This window comes from Sarcophilus harrisii, chromosome 3 (genome assembly GCF_902635505.1).
Source record: "Sarcophilus harrisii chromosome 3, mSarHar1.11, whole genome shotgun sequence".
Taxonomy (NCBI): Eukaryota; Metazoa; Chordata; class Mammalia; order Dasyuromorphia; family Dasyuridae; genus Sarcophilus; species Sarcophilus harrisii.
The window spans coordinates 394,298,396-394,322,803 of NC_045428.1; the positions used below are offsets into that span (position 1 = coordinate 394,298,396).

At 34.9% G+C, this 24,408-nt stretch overlaps 2 protein-coding genes across 3 annotated transcripts in view; one reads left to right on the top strand and one right to left on the bottom strand.

Annotated features, from left to right (window-relative positions):
• On the bottom strand, window positions 1-20,138 carry RBM45 (RNA binding motif protein 45). Of its 2 annotated transcripts, none has more exons than XM_031960410.1 (10): window positions 19,684-20,138; window positions 16,343-16,465; window positions 15,840-15,966; window positions 14,829-14,951; window positions 12,926-13,105; window positions 5,163-5,292; window positions 4,847-4,940; window positions 4,348-4,511; window positions 3,280-3,480; window positions 1-259 (listed from the first exon to the last, which is right to left on the bottom strand). In XM_031960410.1, exons 1-9 carry the CDS (start codon window positions 19,981-19,983, stop codon window positions 3,288-3,290), a joined length of 1,434 nt encoding a protein of 477 aa, XP_031816270.1. In that variant the 5' UTR covers window positions 19,984-20,138; the 3' UTR covers window positions 1-259; window positions 3,280-3,287. The 2 variants fall into 2 exon arrangements, with proteins under 2 accessions (XP_031816270.1, XP_031816271.1); XM_031960411.1 differs by having other exon boundaries at window positions 12,926-13,102; window positions 19,684-20,137.
• The window catches only part of LOC100919671 (cytochrome c 2), a 21,073-nt gene continuing 15,847 nt past the window's right edge, over window positions 19,183-24,408 (top strand). Inside the window, exon 1 of the mRNA XM_012544857.3 lies at window positions 19,183-19,404. The gene's annotated coding sequence lies outside the window, so the exon portion shown is untranslated. The remainder of the gene's footprint in view (window positions 19,405-24,408) is intronic.

Sequence of the window (24,408 nt, forward strand, 5' to 3'; positions counted from 1 at the left end):
ATTTAGTGAAACAAAGAAAACTTTATTTCTTCTAAACATAACAAAACACATTTCTCTTCAAACAACTACTGTATTACTTTTAGCATTAATGGGTGGATTTAAAATACATGTCTGCAAACTCTGCTCCCCCCAACAAGACAATGTTGTGCACAAACTAGCAAATTATACAAAAAAAAGCTGTCAACTGTCCACAGGGAGTGCGTCCAGTCACATTTTTCAGTCAGTCAGCTGAGGGTTATGTCATTATTTAGTATCTGTTCTGTAGAAAGAACACAACACAAGTATGAAAATCATCACATGAAAGGCAAACAGCTCATTTATTTAGTATTCCTATCATTACCTAAATGTAACTGTATTTTAATGGATCTGTTTATCTGCTTACCTGAAAACTAGATGGAACCCAAACAAATGAAGCCAAAGTGAGAGGTGAGAAAGGTAATAAACAAGAGCAGGGTACTGAATTTCTGAAGGGAAAAGGCTGTGAATTACTACAGAATCAAGGTTCAGTAATATTTTAGATGGCCACGTTCAAAAAGAAAAATGATTTCTTTTATCATATTTCAAAGTAGACAGAAGTTCTGAATTCCCAACAAAACAGTTTTACCAACCCTTCATTCAAAATTTCCAAAGGAAAAATTAAAGAGCTCTTTAACATTTCTAAGTGAAAAATGCTCTACGAAATCTTTAATTTTTATCTTTTAAGTGAGTAGTCTTAAAAACTGACAAGACTATTTCATTTTCCTGTAGCAGAGAGAAGGTGGCTTTTGTGTTGGGAATTCTCTTTCCCCTTAAAATGGATTCAATTGATTTTAGTATTTTCTTAAATTAATAAACTAGATGTTGAAATAACACAGGATAATCTTTGGTCCTACACTTCCTCAGAGTAGCTTTACTTAATACTAAACAAGTCCCTTACAGATGGACCAATCTTTATTGATTTATTTATGCCTATCTGCTTATCCCTTCTTTACATTAAGAAAGGAAACAAAAACACTTTAGGAGAACTGAGGCATGCTTTCACACAATTTTATTATGCTTTTAATTAGGGCAAAATTTTTCATGTGCCCACAAAGAGTAAGATTTCCTTTGAGATATCCACAGTGAAGGGTCCAACAGTTAAAAGGTTATAAAAATCACCTTTTAGCTGATGAAGCTAGGGTACATGCTGGAACTAAAAGATCTTAAAAATAAGAATAAATCATAGCCAAAATTTCCCCATTCATATCACCACAATTTCAATCAATTCCTACACCATTTTGTCTTTGCCCTGGATACATGCAATGCTTCAATAATGGGCAAAATGAAAAGCTAATGTTTTATGGCCATCATCATGCAGGAAAAAAGAATAACTTATTCTTAAGAGCACAAAATGGCATAAAAATCTTATAATTCTAGGCAGAGCTTGGCCACCAAGCAAAAAGGTGTATTATTACATCTTTAGTAACTGTACACCTCAGTAATTGACTCTTCTGATTACTTGTACCTCCTAGCTTTTTTAAAATTTTAAACTAATTGATTCCTGGATGGAAAAACAACAAGGGAAAAACTGAGCCATAAACATGATTTAAAAAAAATTAATTCAGAGTTAATAAAAAATTTCTCTTTTTATACTGAGAATTTAAAAATATCTGCCGTTTTAAATGTGAAATCAGGATTTTTATATTCTTACTTTTAAAAAAATGTCAAATTTAGACAAAAGCAAAAACCAACTATTTTAAGCACATTAAAATATTTACAATTAGAGGCAACACATTTTACATATCATTACAAAAATAAGCTATCATAAGTTATAACAATTAAAAATAACTATCCTTGATATTTTGTTAAAAATAATAGTGTTATGGTATTTTGAGAATATTTTTATGGCAGAAATAAAGGATTCATATTATTTAAACAATTTATTTTCACCTAACATTTAAGGTCTCAAAAGACAAGATAGTTAAACATTGTTATAACATATTGTCTCTAATCTCTGTTACTGAGTAAAATGTAAAACGGCCCTCAAATAAACTTGGCTTGGTCATAATGGGCAAAATAGGTACTTCTCACTTTGCTAACTGTTTTCATTTTTAAATTTGGTTCAAAATAGAATATATTTCAAATCTAGATTTAGCTAGAAGAGTTCTTAGAATCACTTTTTCTCCTAAGTGGTTAAAAATAAAAAGCAGTGTAAAGCATCTGGTTTCAAACTGGTGACTTCATATTGGATATAAAGTACTTTTTATAAAGCTGCTATTGTACCTCTGGTCATAAAACCTGATAGGGGATGGAGGGGAAATAAAGAGTGTCTGTGTGGGCTTTAAGGATGTGAGTTCTCAGACTACTTTAGATCTAAAACTTGTAAAGTCCATTGTTTGAGTAATAAAAAAAAAATTAAAAGCTGTCAAAGATCTGTCTTAAAACCCAAATTCTTCCATATATTCAGGAATATTAGGGATACAACCATTCACACACAAAGAAATTAAAAATTAATCTCCTACTATTAATGGGCAAAAATAATAGCATATGATGAATAAAACTCAAATTTCCTTTTCTGATATATACAATATTATTTAAAGAAAAATAACTTTTGGTAAGTTGTCAGGGCAACTTTTATCTTAAATATTCATTTAAGAACGTTTTTAAACCTACTGAAGTCAGTCAATTGTATTGCAGTTTTCTTAATGTACACTGGTTGCCCTTCAGAGGAGCGGGCACATAGATAGTTCTAAAAGATGAAGGTCATAAATCTATGACCACATATATATTCACTCGTCTTAGTACAAGTGTTAAAAAAATTGTTTGAAAATATTCTTATCCAGTTTAGGAACTTTATTAATAAGAAACAAATTGTTTCAACAGGACTATTATAATGTCTCATTTAATAAGGAAATACATTCTGTGTGCTAAAATTTTTTAGAAACTTAAAAGTTTATGTAAGCACAAAAGAAAAAGGTCGAGTTTTAATAGTAAGAGGTTTTTTTTTATTAAAAAATATACAAATAGAACAACATGCTTAGTTGTAATTTTCTAAATTGAATTTTGTTTTTGAGTTACAGAAGGGCAAAAGGTATCAAGCTGCTATGCTTTTAAAAATGATTTTAAAGTTATATTTTTTAAAAATGTACTGTGAAGATTATCCACCTGGGCTGTGCTGTGATCAGATTAGCCAAATTTTAGCTTGAAGTGTTTTTTTTTTTAAAATGCCAACTTCTAAATCTCTAAAAACAAAGTTTGTAATTAAAGTGCTAGCACATATTGCTTGTTATGCTATTTAGTCACAAAATACAAAGTACTTACCTGTATGATCAATATGTTCTTTGCCTTTTGTTAGATTCTTCTCTGGGTGAATCTGCCAACATAACTTTAAGTCTGACGCCATTCAAAATTTTTCCATGTAAAGTAGCTATGGCATCATTAGCACTTGTTCTATCTGCATACTTGGCATACCCCACATTTTTTCCTGATACAAGGTAGACTTCAATCAGATTCCCAAAACGACTGAAACAAAATAAGAATTTTAAGTGAAAGGAGTCTACAAATACTCTAATTAGTTTAAATGAATGTTGAAATATTTTTGTTACATTCCAGCAACCTGATCTTTTGTATGGCTGCTTATCAAATGTTTTATATAACATAATTCATTATTAATGGAAACTGGAAAGAACAGAAAGATTAAATACCAAAAGTCCACACAATTAAATTACTAAGGGGATCTCAAAAGTGTCCCCTTGAAAATTTCTCTATGTGTCAAAGATTCTGCATCATTAAAATGTCTTCTCTCAGCACTTAATTTAGCGTATCTCAGAGTTAAGCATGATTTTGTTGATTTTCCAATGAGACTGAAAGCTCCTTAAAGGGCAGGGGTGGCTTTACAAGCTTCTTTTGTATCATCCAAGTGCCCATCACTGCACTTAGCACAGGAAGTGCTCAATAATCACCTGTTAAATTAATTATACATTATAATTATGCAATTAATTAGACACATACAATTAAACAAGTTAAAACAATAGAAAAACAGTATAGGTTCACCTAAAACCAAAGTACTGGCAAATTTGTTTCTAGCTTCTAGCTTTTTTAAAACCATCCTATAAATAAGTCAGAAACAAAAGAAAATTTAATTCTGTGGGGATACATGAGAAGAGAAAATGATCAAAATACAGAAAGGAAATAGAAAAAAGGCAGAGATCTCTTAGAGAAGTAATACAATGAAGTGCTCAAAAAAAAAAAAAAAAAAAACACCTCAACAAAACTATTTGATACATTGATGTAACAACAGGGAATTTTCAAGACTGTAATCTTAACTCAACTCTTCCTGTTCAATCTGAATTCATTACAGATCATGAACCCGTGGAAGTGAAATCTTACCAGAATATATCCTCCAATACGTCCAAAGGTAAGGGATGAGGATTAAACACAATAAAAAGTCTTTCCTTCACAGCGGTTTCAGGTGGGGCATTCTTTTTACATGATGGAAGCACAATATCTGTTTGAATTTGAGGCAACTGAGACCCAGAATTTCCTCCAAATTGCTGTTGAGAAGCACATAATCAGAAAATGACAGTAAAGCACAATATCTGTTTGAATTTGAGGCAACTGAGACCCCAAATTGCTGTTGAGAAGCACATAATCAGAAAATGACAGTAAACTGGAAGGCTGTGATTTCAGTCAGAAAGGATTTTTTAGTAAAATAAGATTTAACCATTTTCTGATAGTACCTTATTACCTTAAGAGTCTTTCTGGGTTACAACTCTGCTAAATCTTTTTAAAACGTAAAACAAATATAATTTAAGTTAAGGTGATCTTTAAAATAATTTTCTTCTTGTTTCTTGATGTGTGAAGAAAGAAGATTCTCATAGCTACTTACCAAAGATGCTAGAAATTGTTGCTGACCAGGATTATTCCACACCATTGATGCAAGCTGTGCAGCGACCATCTGGGTTGCCATTTTTCTAAGGAGGCTGAAGATGTAACGATTGATGTTTGTAAACCACTTAAAAATATTTAGTTACACAATGTTATTAGAGAAATTGTAGCAATACAATTAGTAAGCAACACTATTATTTTATTTTTCTATGAAACAGTCACACCTGAGATGTTCAGGTGTAAGTTTAAAAATTTTCCTATTTTCCTCAAGTGATATACTTTCACTCTATTTTAGACATACATTGAATACTACTTACTCTGTTCCATTGCTTCCATCTTCAAGGAATGAGACACCTATCCGATTTCCAGGAGGATACTGAAATCCATGCAGCTTGTATTTTGCATATATAGCTGAAGCTACATTAAAATACCGAACCACTCCATGACCTTTAATAAAGTAGAAAATATACAGAAAACATAAATGAAAAATTTATTGGAAAATATATTTCTTAAAATATGCTGTCCTTCAACTTTGAGGTAGCATTTCACACCTATCAGATTGGCTAAGATGATAGGAAAAGATAATGATAAATGTTGGAGAGGATGTGGGAAAACTGGAACACTAATGCATTGTTGGTAGAATTGTGAAACATTCCAATCATTCTGGAAAGCAATTTGGAACTATGCCCAAAGGGCTATCTATAAATTGTGTGTATTCTTTGATGTAGCAGTCTCACTACTGGGTAACCCAAAGAGATAATAAAAGAGAGAAAAGGACTCATATATGCAAAAATATCTGTAGCAGTCTTTTTTGTGGTAGCAAAAAAAAAAAAAAAAAAAAAGGGAAACTGAGTGGATGTCCATCAGTTGGGGAATAGCTGAATAAATTATGTTATATGAATGTAATGGAATATTATTGTTCTAAAAGAAACAACCAGCAGGATGATTTCAGAAGAGCTTGGTAAGACTTACATGAACTGATGCTGAGTGAAGTGAGCAGAACCAAGAGAACATGGTATACAATAACAAGATTATGTGATGATCAACTATAATGGACTTGGCTCTTCTTATTAATGCAATGATTCAAGACAATTCCAACAGATTTGAAATGGAAAATGCCATTTGCAACCAGAAAGAGAATTATAAAGACTGAATATGGATCAAAGCAGAGTATTTTCACCTTTTTTTTGTTCTTTTTCTTTCTCATGTTTTCCTCCCTTTTGGACTGACTTTTTTTGCACAATATGACAAATATGGAAATATGTTTTTAAAAAATTACACATTTTTAACCTACATCAAATTGCTTGCTGTCTTGGGGAAGGAAGGAGAAAAATTTGAAACATGAAGTCTTACAAAAATGAATACTGAAAACCATTTTTACATGGTATTTGGAAAAATACTACTGAAAATTAAAAAAAAATGTTCCAGCTGAACAAAACCATCATGACAAAGGGGAAGAAAAAGCTATGGGGGGGGGGGGGAGAGGGTAACTAGTGATGTTTATATTTAAAAAAGAAAAAAACAATGCAAATACAAAGAGACCAGAAAAAAGTGCAGAAGAGAAACTAGAAAAGCAGAGTGATTGTTCCTCTTTTGTTAAATGTAACATACATTTAAAATTTTATGGAAGAGAAGTTCAGTTTTTTAAACTTTTTTTTTTGTTGTTGTTCTTTTGTATACTGAAACTTCACAATTGTTGATTTATGTTAAGTTCATAATAAAAAAAAAGAAGTTAAAAAGAAAAAGGAGAAAAAAGAAGTAGTCATCTTAAAAGCTAATGGTTAAATGAGCCATTATAAGCAATTTGTAGATCTGGGTAATATGACCAAGTTAGGTTGAAACATTTGTGCTGTAAAATGATTATTTAGATTCATAGATACTACTTATTATATCTGAAACTGAAGAGTATTTATTTTCTTACTAAACCTTTTTATTTATTTATTCCCCCCCCCCTTTTTTTAAAATAACTTTTTATTGACAGAACTAAACCTTTTTAGAGAAGGGTATTTTTCAATTTCGTTTCCTGTGGTCTTGTTACTCTATTTTAAAAAATTTCCCCAACAAATATTTATACTTGTTATTATATCCTCAGTGGTAAAGAAAAACAATAGCTGATTATAAAGGCTTCCTGGAAACCACCTATATTGATTGAATAGTCTATCATTTAAAACTGTATTTATAATCCAAACCTAATCCAAACTAAGGAAAGAGAGAAAAAAGAGAGAGAGGAGGGGAGGGAGACACATACCCACACACCCACACCCTCAGCTCTCATCAACTTTGGAGAAAGAAAAAAAGCATCTGATATAGGGTCAAACAGCAGTCTGGGGGCAAAGGCAACTTTGTATTTCATGATGCTGGATCCTAGGTGGACTAGAAAAACTCAACTCTTAAGTTTTCAAAAGTTTGACATGGTATATATGGTTGTGGGACCCTCTTCTCTTGAGTCCTGCTTTCAAAATGAAGAGCTATTTCATTTTGGTATCTGAAAAGATGGAAGAGTATAGTGCTAGTTCTCCACAAACATTTTAGACATTCTTTGGCACTCCTTGAGCATCCTCTTCCAGAACCATCTTTTCCCTTGCCCTCATAATTTTATGTACATTCCACATGCTTTAAAATCATCACTAAATAGACTAGCAACAGTACTCAAAGCAGCTTTGAAAGATAAGGTTGTAGAGATTTGGTGTCAGGAAAACTTGAGTTTAAATTCTACCTCATACATATTGTGTTTCTCTTGACAAGTCATTTGAACTTTATTTAGTTTTCTCATCCAGAAACTGAGGTGGCTTCTCAATTCCCTTCTAGTTTTAAATCTATAATCTCGTGATTCTAAGGGCATTTTATAAGTTCTCATTTTATCCTTACAATAAACCTTTGAGGTAGCTATTATTATCTCTATTTTAAAGATGAGGAAACAGTCTTAGGAGTAACAAAGCAAGGTACCCCGTATCACAAAGCATATATAGAGCAACTGAAACAGGATATGAATTGTTTTTCCTGACAAAGTCCAGCACCCTAGCCACTAAGCCACCAAACTTCCACACGTTCAATCAGTCTACAGAACTGACCTAGGCTAGATATTAGGAGTAAAAAACAGTATGTATAATGAATAGAGTTTCAAGGCTCCCAAAGATATTTACATTTCATAAGATTTTCTAGCCCAAATGAAGTTCTAAATAGAATTCCAGGGGGGATGGATACTTGACAACTTAGAGGTTAAGGATAACAATCTGGATCCCATTTAGTTATGGATATCTTTGCACCTTAGATCATAAAACAATTTTCTGTTTTGATAAGCTCCATTCTACCTCCCTAACCTCTTCTCCAGCATACTTCAGAAATCACTGTCACATCCCAGAGATATTAAGTGATTTGGTCATACTAATAGGTATCAATTAGAGGCCTAGCTTTGCTTCCTCCAAACTGGAATGTGGCCTTTTAATTCCTGTCCTGAAATGCACTTTTCATCAGTCTAATTTTTAGCTTCCATTGTACCTAAGACATCTTTAGAACTGGGATGTAAATGGTAGCAGTAAGGATAAAATATCTATTTGAACCTCCTGCTGATTCCACTGAGGTGCTAATCTTTCTACCATTCTTAAGACACCATCACTTTCTTTTGGTTTTTCTACAGACTTTATGGTTTTTATAATTCATGCTTGATTGGTTAGGCCAATATGATAAAAAAAAATAATGAAATGAAAATGAGGAGAATTGAAGAAAATCAACTCCTGATTCTGCTACTAATTAGTTTATATAACCCCAACAAGTCACAAATCTCTGTTCTTACATTCCTTCATCCATTAAAGAAAAAAAAAAAGACTATAATATCTAATTTTTTTTTAGCTCTAATATCAAGGAGGTTGGGCTATGACTTCTTCATGCCATCAGTTCCAGGTCTCTGCTTGTCTAGGAAAATGTGTAGCTCCTCCTTTGGAATCCAACCTCAGAAAAACCGTCTCTGGCCCAATGGTATCCTGACTGAATCTTATCTAGTGAGAAGTTTCTGCTTCTGGAAAGTTAAGTAGAAAGCAGGGAAATACTTCCATAAGCTATGAAACTGACCTGTCCATGTATGCTCACTTATCCTAATTTGTTGTAGATTTAGCAAGGCTTTCTGCTTATAACTTAGTTTTGTTATGAGGCAAGTTTACAGCAACAAATGGGAAATTAAGGTAGATAGTCACTTTGCATAATACTGATAATTTATTCCTAAAAAATTAATTTTAAAATCAGGTTGTGGCATTTATTTTAAATATACTTGGAATTAGGTATTTTAAGGAAATCTGTTAAATTTTTTTTGGTAATTTTAAGTTATTCACATTTTTTTCCTGAAGAAGATTAGGTTTCTGCATAATCATTTTGTTTTTTTTAAGGACACTCAATAGTTCACAATTTGTAATATTTTGTTTTACAAAGCACTTTCCTTTCAATAACCATTTGAGGTTGGTAACTCAAATATTTTTATTTTGCAGAAGAAGAAACTGAAGCTCAGCAGGAAAGACCTTCCTCCTGTTCAGCTAAGTGACAGTGCTAGAATTTAAATCTAGGCTGGCTTTCAAGGCCAGTGCTTTTTTCTACTACATCATATTTGCTCATCTGTTTTTCAATTGAATTCATCAAAGATTCATTAGGCACTTAGTATGTACACAGCATTGTGCTGTGGATACAAAGACAAGAAGATAACAATCCCCAATTTTAAAGCACACACATTAATAAGTAAATACAAGATGATTTGAAGCAGGAGAAAGTATTGACAATGAGGAAAGAGATGAAGAGGGAATTAGGTAAGGCTTCCCAAAGGAGGTAGTACCAGAATTGAGCCCTAAAGAAAAGTAAGATTTGGAGATAAACACCATTACAAATTGATATTTATTCTGATAAAACACCACTTTGGACAGTCACACTGAGTCAGTTACAAATTCATCTAAGCTGTACTTTCCCATCTTGTCTACAAAATTATCATACGGCTTTGTCAAATATCTTGCTCACATTCAGATTAAAATGTCTACACTCTTCTCTTGATCCGCTAATCTAGTATCCCTGTAAAAAAATGATACTGCTTAGTGAAAACATAAAAGAAGTTACTGCTTCCATAAGCTGCTCATAAATTATCTCTTCTTAACAATAGAAATATTGGCTTGTGAGTTACAAAATTCATTTTCTTCTAATTTTTGAAAATCAAGGCAAATGTCTTCTAGAAAGCTTTTCTCTCTACATAGTTTCACAGAGGTTACACAGTCAGCAGTTTATGCTTATTTCTATAAGTTCTTCCAGGAAGAGGCAGCACAATGAAATACAATATTTGGCTTGGATTAAAGGCTTACTATTTACTAGTTGTGTTTTTTTTCAGCAACCCAGCCTCAAATTCCATTTTTTTGAAAAGTAATATTTCTGGTGAGAATCCCATAAAATGTCTTTAGAAAATGACAATGAATGAATACATTAATGTTAGTCACTACTACTATTTTATAGTACAATTTGTCCAGGTAGGAAGATTTGAATTCAAAGCTGTTGGATGCTCTTGTCTGTATCCAGCTTTGATTTCCTCTTAATCATATATTTGTCCTACTCTTTCCTGTTTGAGGATTTTTCTCAAATGACAAAATGTTAATGAAATTTATTGAGTTTACTTTTTAATCTAATGATTGTTGATATCAGGTAATAACCTGTATGATATATCCCTATTTTTTCTTTGTCCTGAATACACCTTTTAAAAAAAATTACTTTTTATTCTTAGCATTTTTTCATTCTCAATTGGTTAGCTTTAACTTTATTTAACACTTACTGTCACATGTATGTGACATTCTTTTTTATTTTTTTCTTGGTTATATATCTCTTTCCAACTGCAGTATGTGTTCTTTTTGAAGGTGAATTCAATGGAGAATTCCTTTTGAAACTAAAGTTACCAAAGGCTTCTTCTTTTCTTTACCTGGGTTAGTCAAAATTATATGACCAGTTTTTTTGTCTTTATAAGCTTTCTATCTCTGTTGAATAACTTTCCCTTTCAGAATTTATCTTTACTCTTCTATCTCTGTTGAATAATTTTCCCTTTCAGAATCTATCTTTACTCTCCTTCCATGAAATCCAGAATTCATGACTGAATGTGCCCAGCATTGATTTGCCTCCTTGGCTACAACAAATCTAGCATGAAACTATCATTTCCCCCTAAGTTATCCCCATTTTCATTTCAGGAACCAGTTGTTAACATTTTGCTCAGTGTTCATTTAGCAGTTACCTTTCTCATTTTCCTTTTTTTGAGATGACTATAGCCATACATTAGGAGAAGCTATTCCGGTGTAATATTTCCTTTTTTTTATCATCTAAGAACAAGTTACTATTCCAATGAAATCAAAATTGTAAAGAAGCCAATGGCCATCTAGTTAAATCATAGCTGAAAAAGAATCCTGTCTGCAACATACTTAACAAGTGGTCATTCAGTCTTTACTTGAAAACCTCCAATGAGGAAACCCACTACCTCCTGAAGCAGCCCATTCCAGTTTTGGATAGTTCTAATTGTTAGGAAGTTTTTCTTTATATTAAACCTCAAACAGAAATTTTGATATCCTGTTAATAAATTGGTTAAAATAGAATACTAAATATACAACAAAAACTCTGCTAATGAAGAGGTTATACTTCAATGGTAAACTGTCAGAAACTTCATAACAAGAGATATGAACAACACAGAAGGGAAAAGGATCCATATGGGATATAGAAGCAATGTAGTATAGTGGAAAAGAGCTGGACTTGACATGGGCTAAAATACAACCTCTGATATTTAGTAAGGGCAAATCACTTAACATCTCTGAGTGTCAGTTTCCTCATCTGTAAAATAGGAACAGTACCATTTAGAGTACTTACCTCCCAGGACTATTAAGTAATTCATGTGAGATAGTGTATGCAAAGTACTATGCACACTTAATATATTATTTTTGTTATTGTAGTTATTATTATTGTTATTGTTCTACAGTGAAAACAATGATTTCCCTATTAAAAATACCAAATGTCAGAAAACAAAATATGTATTTAGAAATCTTGGAGGAAAAGGGGAAAAAAAGAACTGAAATTGAGTTAAGGTTTAAATATTTAACAAAATAATGAAAATAATTTGTATTGTCAAGAGCAGAGAAGGTTGCTGTACCCACAAACCTACTTTTTTTCTTTTATGGCAGGCAAAAATGGATTCAGGTCCTGGAAAAAAAATCAATGAGGATAGGATATAGACTCAAACTCTAGTAGTTCTTAGTAGAACCATAGCAGACTTAGACCAAAGATGGCTTATGAAAGGTAAAGGGGTAGTGGCAGACAAGGTGGCCACGGGCCATGCTTATCTGACTTGTCACCCTAAAAGGAAAAGATCCGTATGGTCTCAGGACCAAAAGAATATTGAGTATTCTTTTTCTCTTGTTAAAGAAAATCATTCCACAGTCAGATAATCAACTGTAATTATTTAAAAGACAAATGCCTGGTTAAAGTAATAATCCAGTGTGATTTAATTCCAATCAAATTAAAAACAGTCCTTCAAAATATCCAAAAATTTATCTGATCTTTCCTTGTTTGATTCAAAAAGAGAATAAAGAGATCAGGGAATCACTGGGATCTGAAATAAGCCAAAAGAGGTAAGGTGGAAGAAATAAGAAGAAGCTGGTGAGGGTTAGAAGTTGGGAACCAGACAAACTTTGCAGATAACATAATTTGGCCTAGAGTTCACCTGACTACCTTCAGCTGGGTTGGGATCTACATAAGTTAGGCACTGAGATTTTTTTGTTCTATATTTACAAATATAGTGAGCTCTGTTTCATAAGATTTATGTAATTCTTTTTAAAAAATTATTATATGTAAGAAGATTTATATAATTCTTGTTTGATTATTATGGACAACAAAAACCTCATCTTTTATAGGGAAACAAGGTGAATATGACATTTCTAAAACTCAGAGAGGTGAACATAAGAGAAACTCTGAATCCTGTCGTGTGATCATTAAAAAAAAAATTGATCACAAAAGGAACAATTATAGAAAGTTATTTTTAAACAGAGTAAGAGCTTAATTTAGAAAGAAAATTAAAATTTATTTTTACCATAGTTAGAATAAGGATCTCGTTGAACTTCACAATATTCCAAGCCTGGGACTATATCAAAAATGCTGTAGAGCTGCTCTTGTGTCAAAGGAACTCGTGATACCACTGACAAGCGTTTGGAGATGGTCTCCTGGCCTCGGATATCATTCTTTTCAAAAGAGGGAAATTCTGGCTGTTCTTCTCCAACAAAATAACAAATGTAAATCATCAAATTTCTGTACACTTATTAATCTAAAACATGCTTAAAGTTTTAGGTACAAGAGCTTTAAAATAAAATGAGTCATCTAAAGAATTTAAAACATGTAAATATAAAAATAATTTCAACTGTTTGGAATGCCTCTAGGTTTGTTCTCTTGCTTTCGGTAATGAGACCAACAACAAAAGACAAAAAAAGTCCTCACTCCATAGAGAAATATAAGCAGAGAATAGGCTTAGTTTATTCAATAATATACTTCATATAATGCCATGAATTTCAGCTAGGAAAATATATTCCTCAAATTTCTGGGGATTCAGAATTCTTACTCTCACTAGCCATTGTACTTCAGTAATCTTTTTCTGATTCAAATCCAAAGACTAAGTAGATTCATGAGGCAGATGTTCAAGACTGCAGATCTCTTCCACTATGTTGAGTGTATCAAAGAGCAGGTGAGTGTGGGTATGATGATGTATCTGAGCCAGCAAAGCAGAAGCAGAAGTCAGTCAGCCCAGAAGCATGGTGGAAAAATGATTGTGCAGCAATTAAATAACTCATGTATGGTTAAGAGAATGACTTTAACATTGTTAGAAAATAAGTTCTACAATATAAAAGTTATCCTGAGCATTTATAAATGTTGTCTCTAAAACTTTACTTTTTAATGAAAATAGTAATTACTAGAAAACTATAGGATATTGATACACTTTTGGTAGAGTTATGAATTTGTCCAAGTATTGTGAAACTATGTCGTAAGAAAAACTGTATAAAGGAGACTCTTTGAATCACTGATGTGTGTGTGTGTGTGTGTGTGTGTGTGTGTCCCACCAGGGTCAAAGACAGAAGGAATGAATGCATAAATACAATTTACAACAGAAATTTGGAGAGTTGTTATCATAGCAAAGATTTGGAAACAAAATGAGTACTTATCAATTGAGGTATGGCCAAATAAATCAGGGTATATAAATGTAATGGGATATTATTATGTTATAAGAAAAATGAAGGAGTAAGAGAAACCTACAAGGATCTGTATCAATTAATGAAGATTGAAATGAGCAGAAATAGAACAATTTATATGATGATCACAATAATGTAAAGAAAAACAACTTTAAAAATGAAGCATGTCTCTTGCCTCTTGCCAGAAAGGTGATGAACTACAGGTGCAGAATGAGACATGACTAATGTGTTGCTGATGTGTTCTAATTACACTTATTGGTTATAAGGGAAGGTTATTAAGTGGATAATGGCAAATTTGAAAAAAAAAAGAAAGGAAATGAGAGTCAATATAATCATTTTTAAAATACACAGAAGAAAAAAGTTTCAAAGGGGACACGAAGAAGGCAATTTAGTTCCTATTATGTTAAAATTAAAACAGTTTAAAAAATGATATATAATGGCATATTCACAGTTTCACATACAATCATCTTTTTTTGTTTTTGTCAACTGAAATGTTCAATGATTGTTAGATTCAAAATATATATATTTTTAAACTTGACTTTTACTTTTCATTCACTACTCATTTTTAGAGATTATTTACACACTCAAAAACTCCAAAGTATTTGTGATCATCAGAATGCGGGTATTACATATAAGGATGCAGATTACAATTGCTGCCTATCCTATATAATTTTTATTTGTGGATAGATTGTCTATAAAATATTTTTTCCCAAAGTTAAGATCACACATATTATCATAAAAAGTAATACTACTTACCAAAAGGAAACATATTTACTCTATGTTCATGTCCCAATGCCTCTTGCCTCACACTACTATAATAATCTTGTTCAGAAGATTCAGATGCTTTATTTTTAGGTTCAGCCAAGATTGCTCTAAAACCTGAAAAAGATAGCTCATACATTTTCAGTTTCACATAAACAGCATCTATTCCACTAGTGCTTCATTGTGTGTGCACATGTGCATACATGCATGTGTGAGTGTGTGCGTGCATGCATGTGTGTTTTTCCCTTTTTGATCTCAACTTCTGATGTTAGGGAACTCTTGACATGAAATTCTCTTCATTTTCACAAATTAACAAATAATTTGGAATTTATTAGTATCTGAAATTACCAGGAATATTCAAAGGAAAATTGGTATATGTTAGAGCCAAGGTCTGAACCAGATTTACCTGATTATAAGATTCTACCAATCATACCACTTTGTTTCTTAGCATATTTTATGATTATGTACTTGCTACCTCTCACCAAACTATCTAATTGTTTGACTACTAGAAATAACCAGCTTATATTTTCATAGAACTTTACTTTTTACCTTTCAAAACCCCAATTTGTGCTTGACTATTCATACTTAATTATGCTTTTTTTGGAGGGAAGGACTATTATTTTATATAAACTCTGAGATAATTTGGAATTAGACATAATCAAATACAATTTATGATTACTCTGTCCAAAGAGATATGTCTTTAATACAAAGAAATAAAAGACTTGTTTTCTTCTCTATGGAAATGCTTTTCAAAATTAATATTCTCATCTTATCTATCATGATGGTTATCCTGACACTTTTGCTATTAAGATGCTGTTGTCAGAGAAAATTGTTATCAGTTGCTTGAAAAATGACCATCTCAGGACTTTATATATTTTAAACCCAACTACTAAGGTTAAGGCCACATTAGAAGTAAAACCAGAATTGAGAGTTTTTCTTAAAGAAACAAACATGGATAAATTTTCAAAAGCATATTTTAAAAGTATTAGCCAAATACATTCTTACTTCGATCACAGTTTTCTATGGCCTGGGCCGCTTGTGATGGTTTTAAGTATCTTACATAGCCCAAACCTTTACTTTCTCCAGTGGTTTTATTCTTAATAATGCTGCAATACTCGATGTCTCCATAGACCTAAAGAATTTAAAAAACAAAAATGGTATGGACAATCAAAGTTCATTCAAAAAAAATTAACATCAACAGCTTAGGCCTTTGGTGAAAAGTAAGACTGAAATATAATCATGCCAGTTACTTAGACATATATGCAAATTAATAGTTTATAACTACATTATTATAGCCATGTAGCGCTAACACTATGAAATAATATATATTATATTAACTACTATTACCATATTGCTAACAATATATTACATGCACTAGGACTATAAAAAGTATTCAAATATTTCCTACAATATTATTAACAATATCCATCCTGAAATATCAAATAAGAACAGGCAAATTTTGGGAAATTATTTTATTAGAGATGCTATCTAACTAAAAGTATTCATACCTTAAATTTATCCCTTAGATCTTCTTCAGTGTATGATTTTGGTATCATAACAAAGATTCTTGTAAGTTCTTCATCTTCAACATCTCTGTGGCTCCCAGATGATCGTGCTTGGGCAATAAAAACCTAAGAAATAGATTTAGTTAAAATAGTTAACTAATCCATAGCCTTTTCTAGATCCCCAGTGCTTTTATAACTATTATATTTTGTGTTCTATTAAAATCCTACAGCACAAAATAAATGTTAAAAATAGTATATGAACCCACTATCCTTATCTGATGCTTCCTTGTGGTATGGAGATGACCCTAGATCCTCAAAGATAATACCACTGAAATACAAGTTCTGATGGGCATTAAAAAGAACTGTTCCAAAAAAAATACTGCAAAGGCTTTCTGATGATTTGCTTTTTTAGGATTATCCCAGTTCAATTCAGACTGATGGATAACTTGCCTGGCCACAGGGTGATAGATTTTTCAGCTACAGCAATCCTTTAGGGTATATGGTACAGTAGATCAAGAGCAGTAGACTTAAAAGTCAAGAAATCTTGGGTTCAAATTCTGTCTCAAACATATACCAGTTGTAAGTCCCTATGTAAGTTGGTTACTTTCTCTCAAATTGTTTCTTCATATATTAAAATGGAAATAATATTTAATATTACCTACTGCAAAGGACTGTTGTGAGGAACAAATGAGATATTATATGTAAAGCATTTTGGAAACCTTAATGCACTATATAAATATAAACCATTGGTATTATCATCTACTAAATCAAAAAAGGGATTATGCTTTCTATTAATAAAAAAACTATACACATCAATGAAATTACAGATCTCTGAAGTATTGATATGTGTTTAATTAATGATAGGAAATTTAGTAGTTTCTCATCAATTCTAGATGGAAATCTTTACAAATTAATAAAATCATCACCAAAAACAGCATTTAACAAATTGCTAAATTTGTTACCACTTTTCTATGCATATTTTCATCCACCAAAATGATAAATGATGAGAGACTATGTTTATATGTATATACATATATATGAATGTTTATATATGTGTGTGTATATATATATATATATATATATATATATAACTGTGGTGATGGTCAATAAGTTAGTCAGTTTTAAAGTTTTCTAAAAAACTGATTAGTAACAATCCCATTAAGATCATATTTTTAATATAACAGATGTCTTTAACAACCAGAAATACTAACACATAAGTTTCTTAATAGATTTCAATGACTAAAAAGGTGTAAGCAAGCTGAAACTCCATTATTATAAAGTAAGGAATTGCAAAAGAAGTGTAAAGGATATTATCAAAGAAACATGTATGATCATCCTTGAAAATGCAGCTTGATGTCTCTTGTGAAAAAATAACTTGTAGTCAGAAGATTTGGACTTCAATTTCTTACTGAGGCAAATGACTTGACCCGAGTTTTAGCTTCTGTATTTGTAAAGGAGAAATCCTAAGGCACCTATGTGATTTAACTTGATTGTTTGAGGGGCAAATGAAAAATATGTTTACTAACTGTAAATCACCATATAATTTTAAGTTATTAGTATTCCTGTTAATTGTAAACTCTAACTGTAAAATCCAAATTGGATATGGGGGAGTTTTTTTTTTCCTGTCACCTTATTCAACATCTAGCATAATACTTTGCATATTGTATGCTCAATAAATATTTTACTGAGTTCCTGTTCTCCAAATATTTGTCTTAGGTTCACAATTTTTATCTGTTGACCTAATCAGATCAAAGTACCAGACTTCAGGCTCAGCATCTCTGAATTTACTAGTTTCTTGCTTCTCTTTACAGTCAAAATTAGGGAGAAAGAATGTACTAGTTTCCTTCACAAATGGCTTTTTTCTACCCTATTCGCTATAGGTAAATAGCTCAATCTCTAGTATCCTCAGGTGTCATGGAAACAACTCAATCCAGAACTCTACAATCCATTTGTTCAATCCTCATTACTCTCAATTTCATTTTGTTGACACTTGTCACTGAATCTCTTAACAGAATTTTCAGGACTGATCTTAGATTTTATTCTACAATACAGTTGGCCTTCCTATTTCTACTCACACCTTCCAGTGGGATTTCATACTTCTGTTCTTTGGGAGAGAGAGGGGCATGTGAAGGACACCAAAGGTCAGGACCAGGGGTTTTATTTTATGCATTTAAAAGCATTATTCTGAGGAACATTATTGGTTTCACCAGACTGCCAAAAAATTGTATGACATAAAAAAAAAAAAGTAAAAAACATAGGCACTTGGAAAATAGGGAAAAAATGTATTCAATTTAGGAAACTTCCATTTAATACAAATAATATATTGCACATGATAATGCCTTTCCATTTTAGATTACCTTCATAAATATCTGTATCCCTAAGTATATCCACATTTACTTGCGTCCTCTTTCATTAGAACAAAATATACTTCTGAATGCAGACTGTTCCCTGTCTTTATATCTGCATAGTACTTTACACACAGCGGCACTTACTAAATGCTTGGCTGACACTATAACAGAAAATTCTGCAAAGCTCCTAAAGGGTGGATTTCAGGTTGTAATTCCTAAAAAGATGAATTTGTGAGAAGAGCATTGGACTGCTCAAAATTCTGGCCACCAGTAACTGATGAAGCCAACGTGTTAGTCACAGGTGTGTCCTAATTAAGCAAAAACTACCTCATTGTAATTTGGAGACCGTTCTGTCACATGACACTTGCTCTACAGCCATAACAATCAAATCTTTAAAGCTGTCGCGGTTTTCTGGACCTCCCTCTTTGCCAGAGGGATGAAGTAAAAAACCGAAAGATTTCAGACAAACTGTTCTTACAATTTCCTCCCAAAGGTGAGATGGGCTAATTGCCTTAATTTGGAGCTAACTCCCCCCCTTAAAAAAACCAAACAAACCGGTAGAGATTTGACCGCTGTCAAATTTGCTACTTTTGACTGGCAACAAGTTCAACGCACAGAACTATCGGGAGGCGCGGGAGTGCGAAAGAGACGCGCGGAAACCTTTGGTTTTGCCCAGAGGCAGATAGTTTCGGCCAGGAGCGGTTGGAGTCGCAGAAGGTAGGAGGGGCGGGGGTGGGGGGCGGAGGGGGCGGGCGCAGGTGCGGGCGTAGAAGCAGGGGTAGAAGCAGGGACAAGTGCGGCGATAGGAGCCGGGCAAGAGAGGCAGGGGTAGGGGCGAAGCCGGAGCGGGAACGGCGCGGGTAGGGGCAGCGGGGCGGCCCTGCCCCGCCCCCCCCCTCGGACTGACAGCCGCGGCTCTCCGGGGGCACTGACAGGCACGGCAACGGCAGAGTCCCTCCCTCCCCCCCTCCCCGCTCCCGCTCAGCGCGGCGGCACCTTGATGGGCTTGGAGTCGCTGGGGCTGAGGCACTGTCCGTGCATCTCCTCCATGGCTCGGCAGGCCTGCGAGCTGCGGGCGAACTTGATGAAGGCGATGCCTTTGGACTCCTTGGTGTGCTTGTCCCGCACCACCCAGATGTCCTGGATCTCGCCGAAGGGCGAGAAGCGCTCCCGCAACACCGACTCCGGCGTGTACTTGCTGATCACTAGGAAGATGCGGCTGTTGGGCGGCTCGTCCAGACTGTCCACCCCGGGGCGGAAGCCGCCCCCGCTGCCGCAGCTGCTAGCTTCGTCCATGGCGCCCCAGACACCGCCCGAACACCACCAGTCGTCCCTTTCGATCTCCGTGGTCCCCGCCGTGGCCGTTACTCTCCCCCTGCCCTGGATACCGACGGCCGTCAGCCGCCGTTGCTGGGCTCGGCCGGACACTTCCGGAAAGACAAAGCTCCTCGGCTAGGCCGTTGTTGTCACTGCCGCGGCCAGTCAGAGCGGCTTCCGGGAGCGTGGGGTGGGCAGCGCCCTCTCGAGGACGGGAGAAGGAGGTGCCTGCGCTCAGGCCGCCCCCTCCCTGCAGCGCCGCGGTACGCCCCTAAGCGGCGCTGGGAGCTGGCCGCGTGGGGCCGGGGGCAGTACCTAGGATCTGTCCAGCGCCACCCATAGAAACTCCCAAGCGTCCAAGCACTCGCCGCCACGGTCAGATAGGGAGGGGATTTCGGAGTCCCACACTCATGGCCCGGAGCGGGCGTAACTGCGGCGGGGAAGTAGGGTTAAAGCCCAGCAGCAGGGCAGCGGGCTCAATCCCTGTCCGGCATCCTGCGCAGCTACTTGTGGTCATCCCCACGCCAGCATGTTCTGGGATACCTCCATCCCCTCGGTCCTCCTTTAGAATAGAAGCTCCTTGTGGAGCAAAGACTACCACGTCTCTTTGCGTTTATATGCCCGGTATTTAGCACCTTGTTCTGTAATTAATAAATTATCTATCTTTCATCTCCTTTCCTTCTCTCTGTCTTCCTTTCCCTTCTTCCTATCCTTTTTTTTCTTTCATCCTTTCTTCTCTCTCCCTCTCTTTCCCCTTCCTTCCTTCCTTCCTTCCTTCCTTCCTTCCTTCCTTCCTTCCTTCCTTCCTTTCCTTCCTTCCTTCCTTTTTCCTTCCTTTTCCTTCTTCCTTTTTCTTCCCTTCCTTTTCCTTCCTTCCTTTTCCTTCCTTCCTTCTTCTTTCCTTCCTTTCCTTCCTTTTCCTTCCTTTTCCTTCCTTTTCCCCCCTTCCTTCCTTCCTTTATTTCCTTCCTCCTTCCTTCTTCCTTCTTTTCTCTTCCTTCCTCCCTTCCTTCCTTCTTCCCTTCCTCCTTCCTTCCTTCCTTCCTTCCCTTCTTCCTTTTCCTTCCTTCCTTCTTTCCTTCCTTCCTTCCTTCTTTCCTTCCTTTTCCTTCCTTCCTTCCTTTTCCTTCCTTCCTTTCCTTCCTTCTTCCTCCTTCCTTCCTTCTTTCTTCCTTCATTCCCTTCCTTCTCTTCCTTCTTCCTTCTTCCTTTTCCTTCCTTTCCTTTTTTCCTTCCTTCCTTGCTTCCTTCTTCCTTCCTTCCTTCCTTCCTTCCTTCCTTCCTTTTTTCCTTCCTTTTTCCTTCCTTCCTTCCTTTTTTCTTTCCTTTCTTCCTTCCTTCCTTATTTCCTTCCTTCCTTCCTTCTTTCCTTCCTTTTTTCTTTCCTTCCTCCTTCCTTCCTTCTTTCCTTCCTTCCTTCCTTCCTTCCTTCCTCCTTTTTCCTCCTTCCTTTTTTCCTTCCTTCCTTCTTTCCTTTTCCTTCCTTCCTTCTTCCTTCTTTCCTTCCTTCCTTCCTTCCTTCCTTCCTTCCTTCCTTCCTTCCTTCCTTCCTTCCTTCCTTCCTTCCTTCCTTCCTTCATGATTCAATGGCTAGACTGCTGGGCTTGGAAAAAGGAACATCTGAAATTAAATCCAGCCTCAGATATTTCCTACCTGTGAGGCCCTGGGCACATTATTAACTTGTCTGCCATTTACTTCTAAATGTGTTTAATGGGAGTTGGTGCCAATATTCTCAGTTTGCTAAGGTCGTATCATCCATGTCAAAGACAAAAAAGCTGCTTTGGAAGCCTGAAAGACTAGAGAATGTATGAACAATCTGTGTTGGTCCACCATGTGGTTGGAGATGGTATTTTTTTTTTTCAATGACTATAACTTCTGATTTGTGGTGGTATTCTTGCATTTGTGCACTTGTATCAAGGAAGTAAATCCTTCACTCCTGATTGTAGAGATCATACACATAGAGAAGAGTCCATAGGCATCCTTCCTTCTTCCAAAAAAGAAAACATCCTCAGGCTATTTAACCAATGGGCTGATCTTTTGACTTTTCATTTAATTATTTTCTGTTCTAGATTCAGGGAATGGAGTCTCTAATATGGCCCTGGGGTTTAAATCTTGTAGCTCTAAGAGTACAGGAACCCAGAGCTGGGTTTTACAACCTCCTCTGCAGTGATCCCCTGAGGAGCTTTGGTTGGGAACTCCACAGAAGGTTTTGTACTTGAGTTTGGGGGTTTTAATGCTATATAGGAAATGAACTAATTTAGAAACTGTGAGACTAATTCCCCTTTCATCTTTCCCCATCTCTAGTCTGAAGTAGTTTAGGAGGATTGTGCCACCAGGTGTTAGGAAGGAATGTTTGTATATTTATTCTTACTATATTTTTGAATTAAATATTCCGTTGTAAAAGCTAATCCAATGCTGAGTGATTAAATGAAACATGAGTGTTAGCCATTGGGCTGCTAAAACTGAGAGGAACACAGTTGATGGTCAAGGAGAAACCTCAATTCCCCTAATACCTCAGAATGTTGACTTAGATAAAATGTAACAAATAAGAGAGTGAAACCAGAGTAAACATACTACATATCAATAACATATCATTGTTAACCAGAGGGCAAAGATATTGTTCTACTATCCCCCAGTTCTTAAATGCATCTTTTAGAAACATAGTTCTTGGGATCAGAAATGCCTAAGTCATTCCCCATACATTAACTTTTCACCTAACTTCCTCTTCCAGAAACATCCTAGTATGGGTAAAAACAAATGTGATTTATTTAAATTAGTCAGTCAATAAACATGTCTTATATGCCTACTATATGCTAGGAGGGATATATGGAGTGTTTGATAAAGACTACCACCTATATAGTCTGAGGGCTTGCTGAGCTCTTTTCAAGGCTCCTCATTCACTTTTGACATCTCCCTTTCATTCTGGTAAAACTGGTTCAGCAGATGGGCTGAACCAGATTGAGGGTTACGTATAGACCTCTAAACCCATCAGTGATTTAGGGGAATGTCTATCCCGGGCATAGACTTTTAGGTAGATGAGAACAATTTGTTCCAGTAGGCCATGAAGGTGCTGTGTAGTACTTAGAGCTCAAACATCAAAGATGCCAAGATAATCCATTACCTCATGGGCCATTGCCAGTTATCTGGACTTTTGTCCTGCAACTAGACTTCAATGATTGGAAAAGTGAGACTTGCCTCCCTGGAATCCAATTCACAGGCAAGTTCAAGATACCCCATGATGTCATAGGTCCTCTTCAGAAATAGATAACAATACTTCGTGCTAACCACTATGTTGAGTAAGGGTATACATAAAAAGGCCAAAGACAATCCTTACCCTCAAGGAACTCACAATCTAATGTGGGAAACAAGTAAACAAATATATACAAACAAGTTGTGTATAGGCTAAATAGGAAATAATTGAGAGAAGGAACTATAATTAAAGAATTAGAGAAGGCTTCTGGTAGAAGGTAGAATTTTAGTTGAGATTTAAAAAAGACCAGGGAAAGCAGTGGGTGAAAATGAAGAGGAAGGATATTCCAATTATGGGGAGAGGCAAAAAAAAATACTCATAGCAAAGATGGAGTGTCTTGTTTGTGGAACAGCAAAAAATCCCTTCTGGCAAGGAGTATGGAGAAGACTAGAAGACGGGAGGGGGCTAGGTTATGAAGAGCTATGATCTATTTAATGAAAGAAAAAAACAAGACATCCATAAATCTTTCCCATAACGCTAGATACAAATGCAAAGAAATATCCAGTAAATTGACATACATACCAGTGACCTCTGCTGGAGAATGTATGTAATTTTAAAAGCTATATATTTTGTCTATTTTTACATATCCACAATGAACTTTTTTTAACTAATGTATATGATAGAATTTTAGATTGGCTGTGCATTAATTATTTTATGAGTTAAATGAAAGATAGCTTTAAAAAATCTGGAACCAAAATTCAATCCAGAAAACGTTATTCAAAATAATCTCTGATTTCCTTTATTACAGTGTCACAAGCTAATTTGAGAAGGGATACTTTGGGGCTTAAAATATATTAACAGGACCCCTAAATGTTGCTTTAAGAAAATCTGAAACAAAGTATTTGACCTCATGTTCTTTCCTATTATGAAATGTTAAGAAATTAAGTCTATTTTCATATTTTAAAAATTTCAATTATATAGGAATCACATGTCATCAGAAATGTGTGATCAGAAAAAGTTGGGTCAGTCACATATAAAAAGGAAGAGATAATTGATTGCTGCTCCAACTCTTATCCATGCAAAATTGCACAATATAAGCAATAATGAATGAATTATAACTTTATCATTTATGGGAGAATTTGTATAAGGGGAGATTGCCTTTAAAAGCACAAAAGGCGGGGGGGGGGGTGAGACAGAGACAGAGACAGAGAGGC

Coding starts and splice junctions, on each gene's coding strand:
- RBM45 (XM_031960410.1), bottom strand. CDS start 19,983: ATGGACGAAGCTAGCAGCTGCGGCAGCGGGGGCGGCTTCCGCCCCGGG. Junction 16,466..19,683: donor GCGACTCCAAGCCCATCAAG/GTGCCGCCGCGC, acceptor TCTATTTCTTAG/GTTTTTATTGCCCAAGCACG. Junction 4,941..5,162: donor GATGGAAGCAATGGAACAGA/GTAAGTAGTATT, acceptor TTACATCTTCAG/CCTCCTTAGAAAAATGGCAA.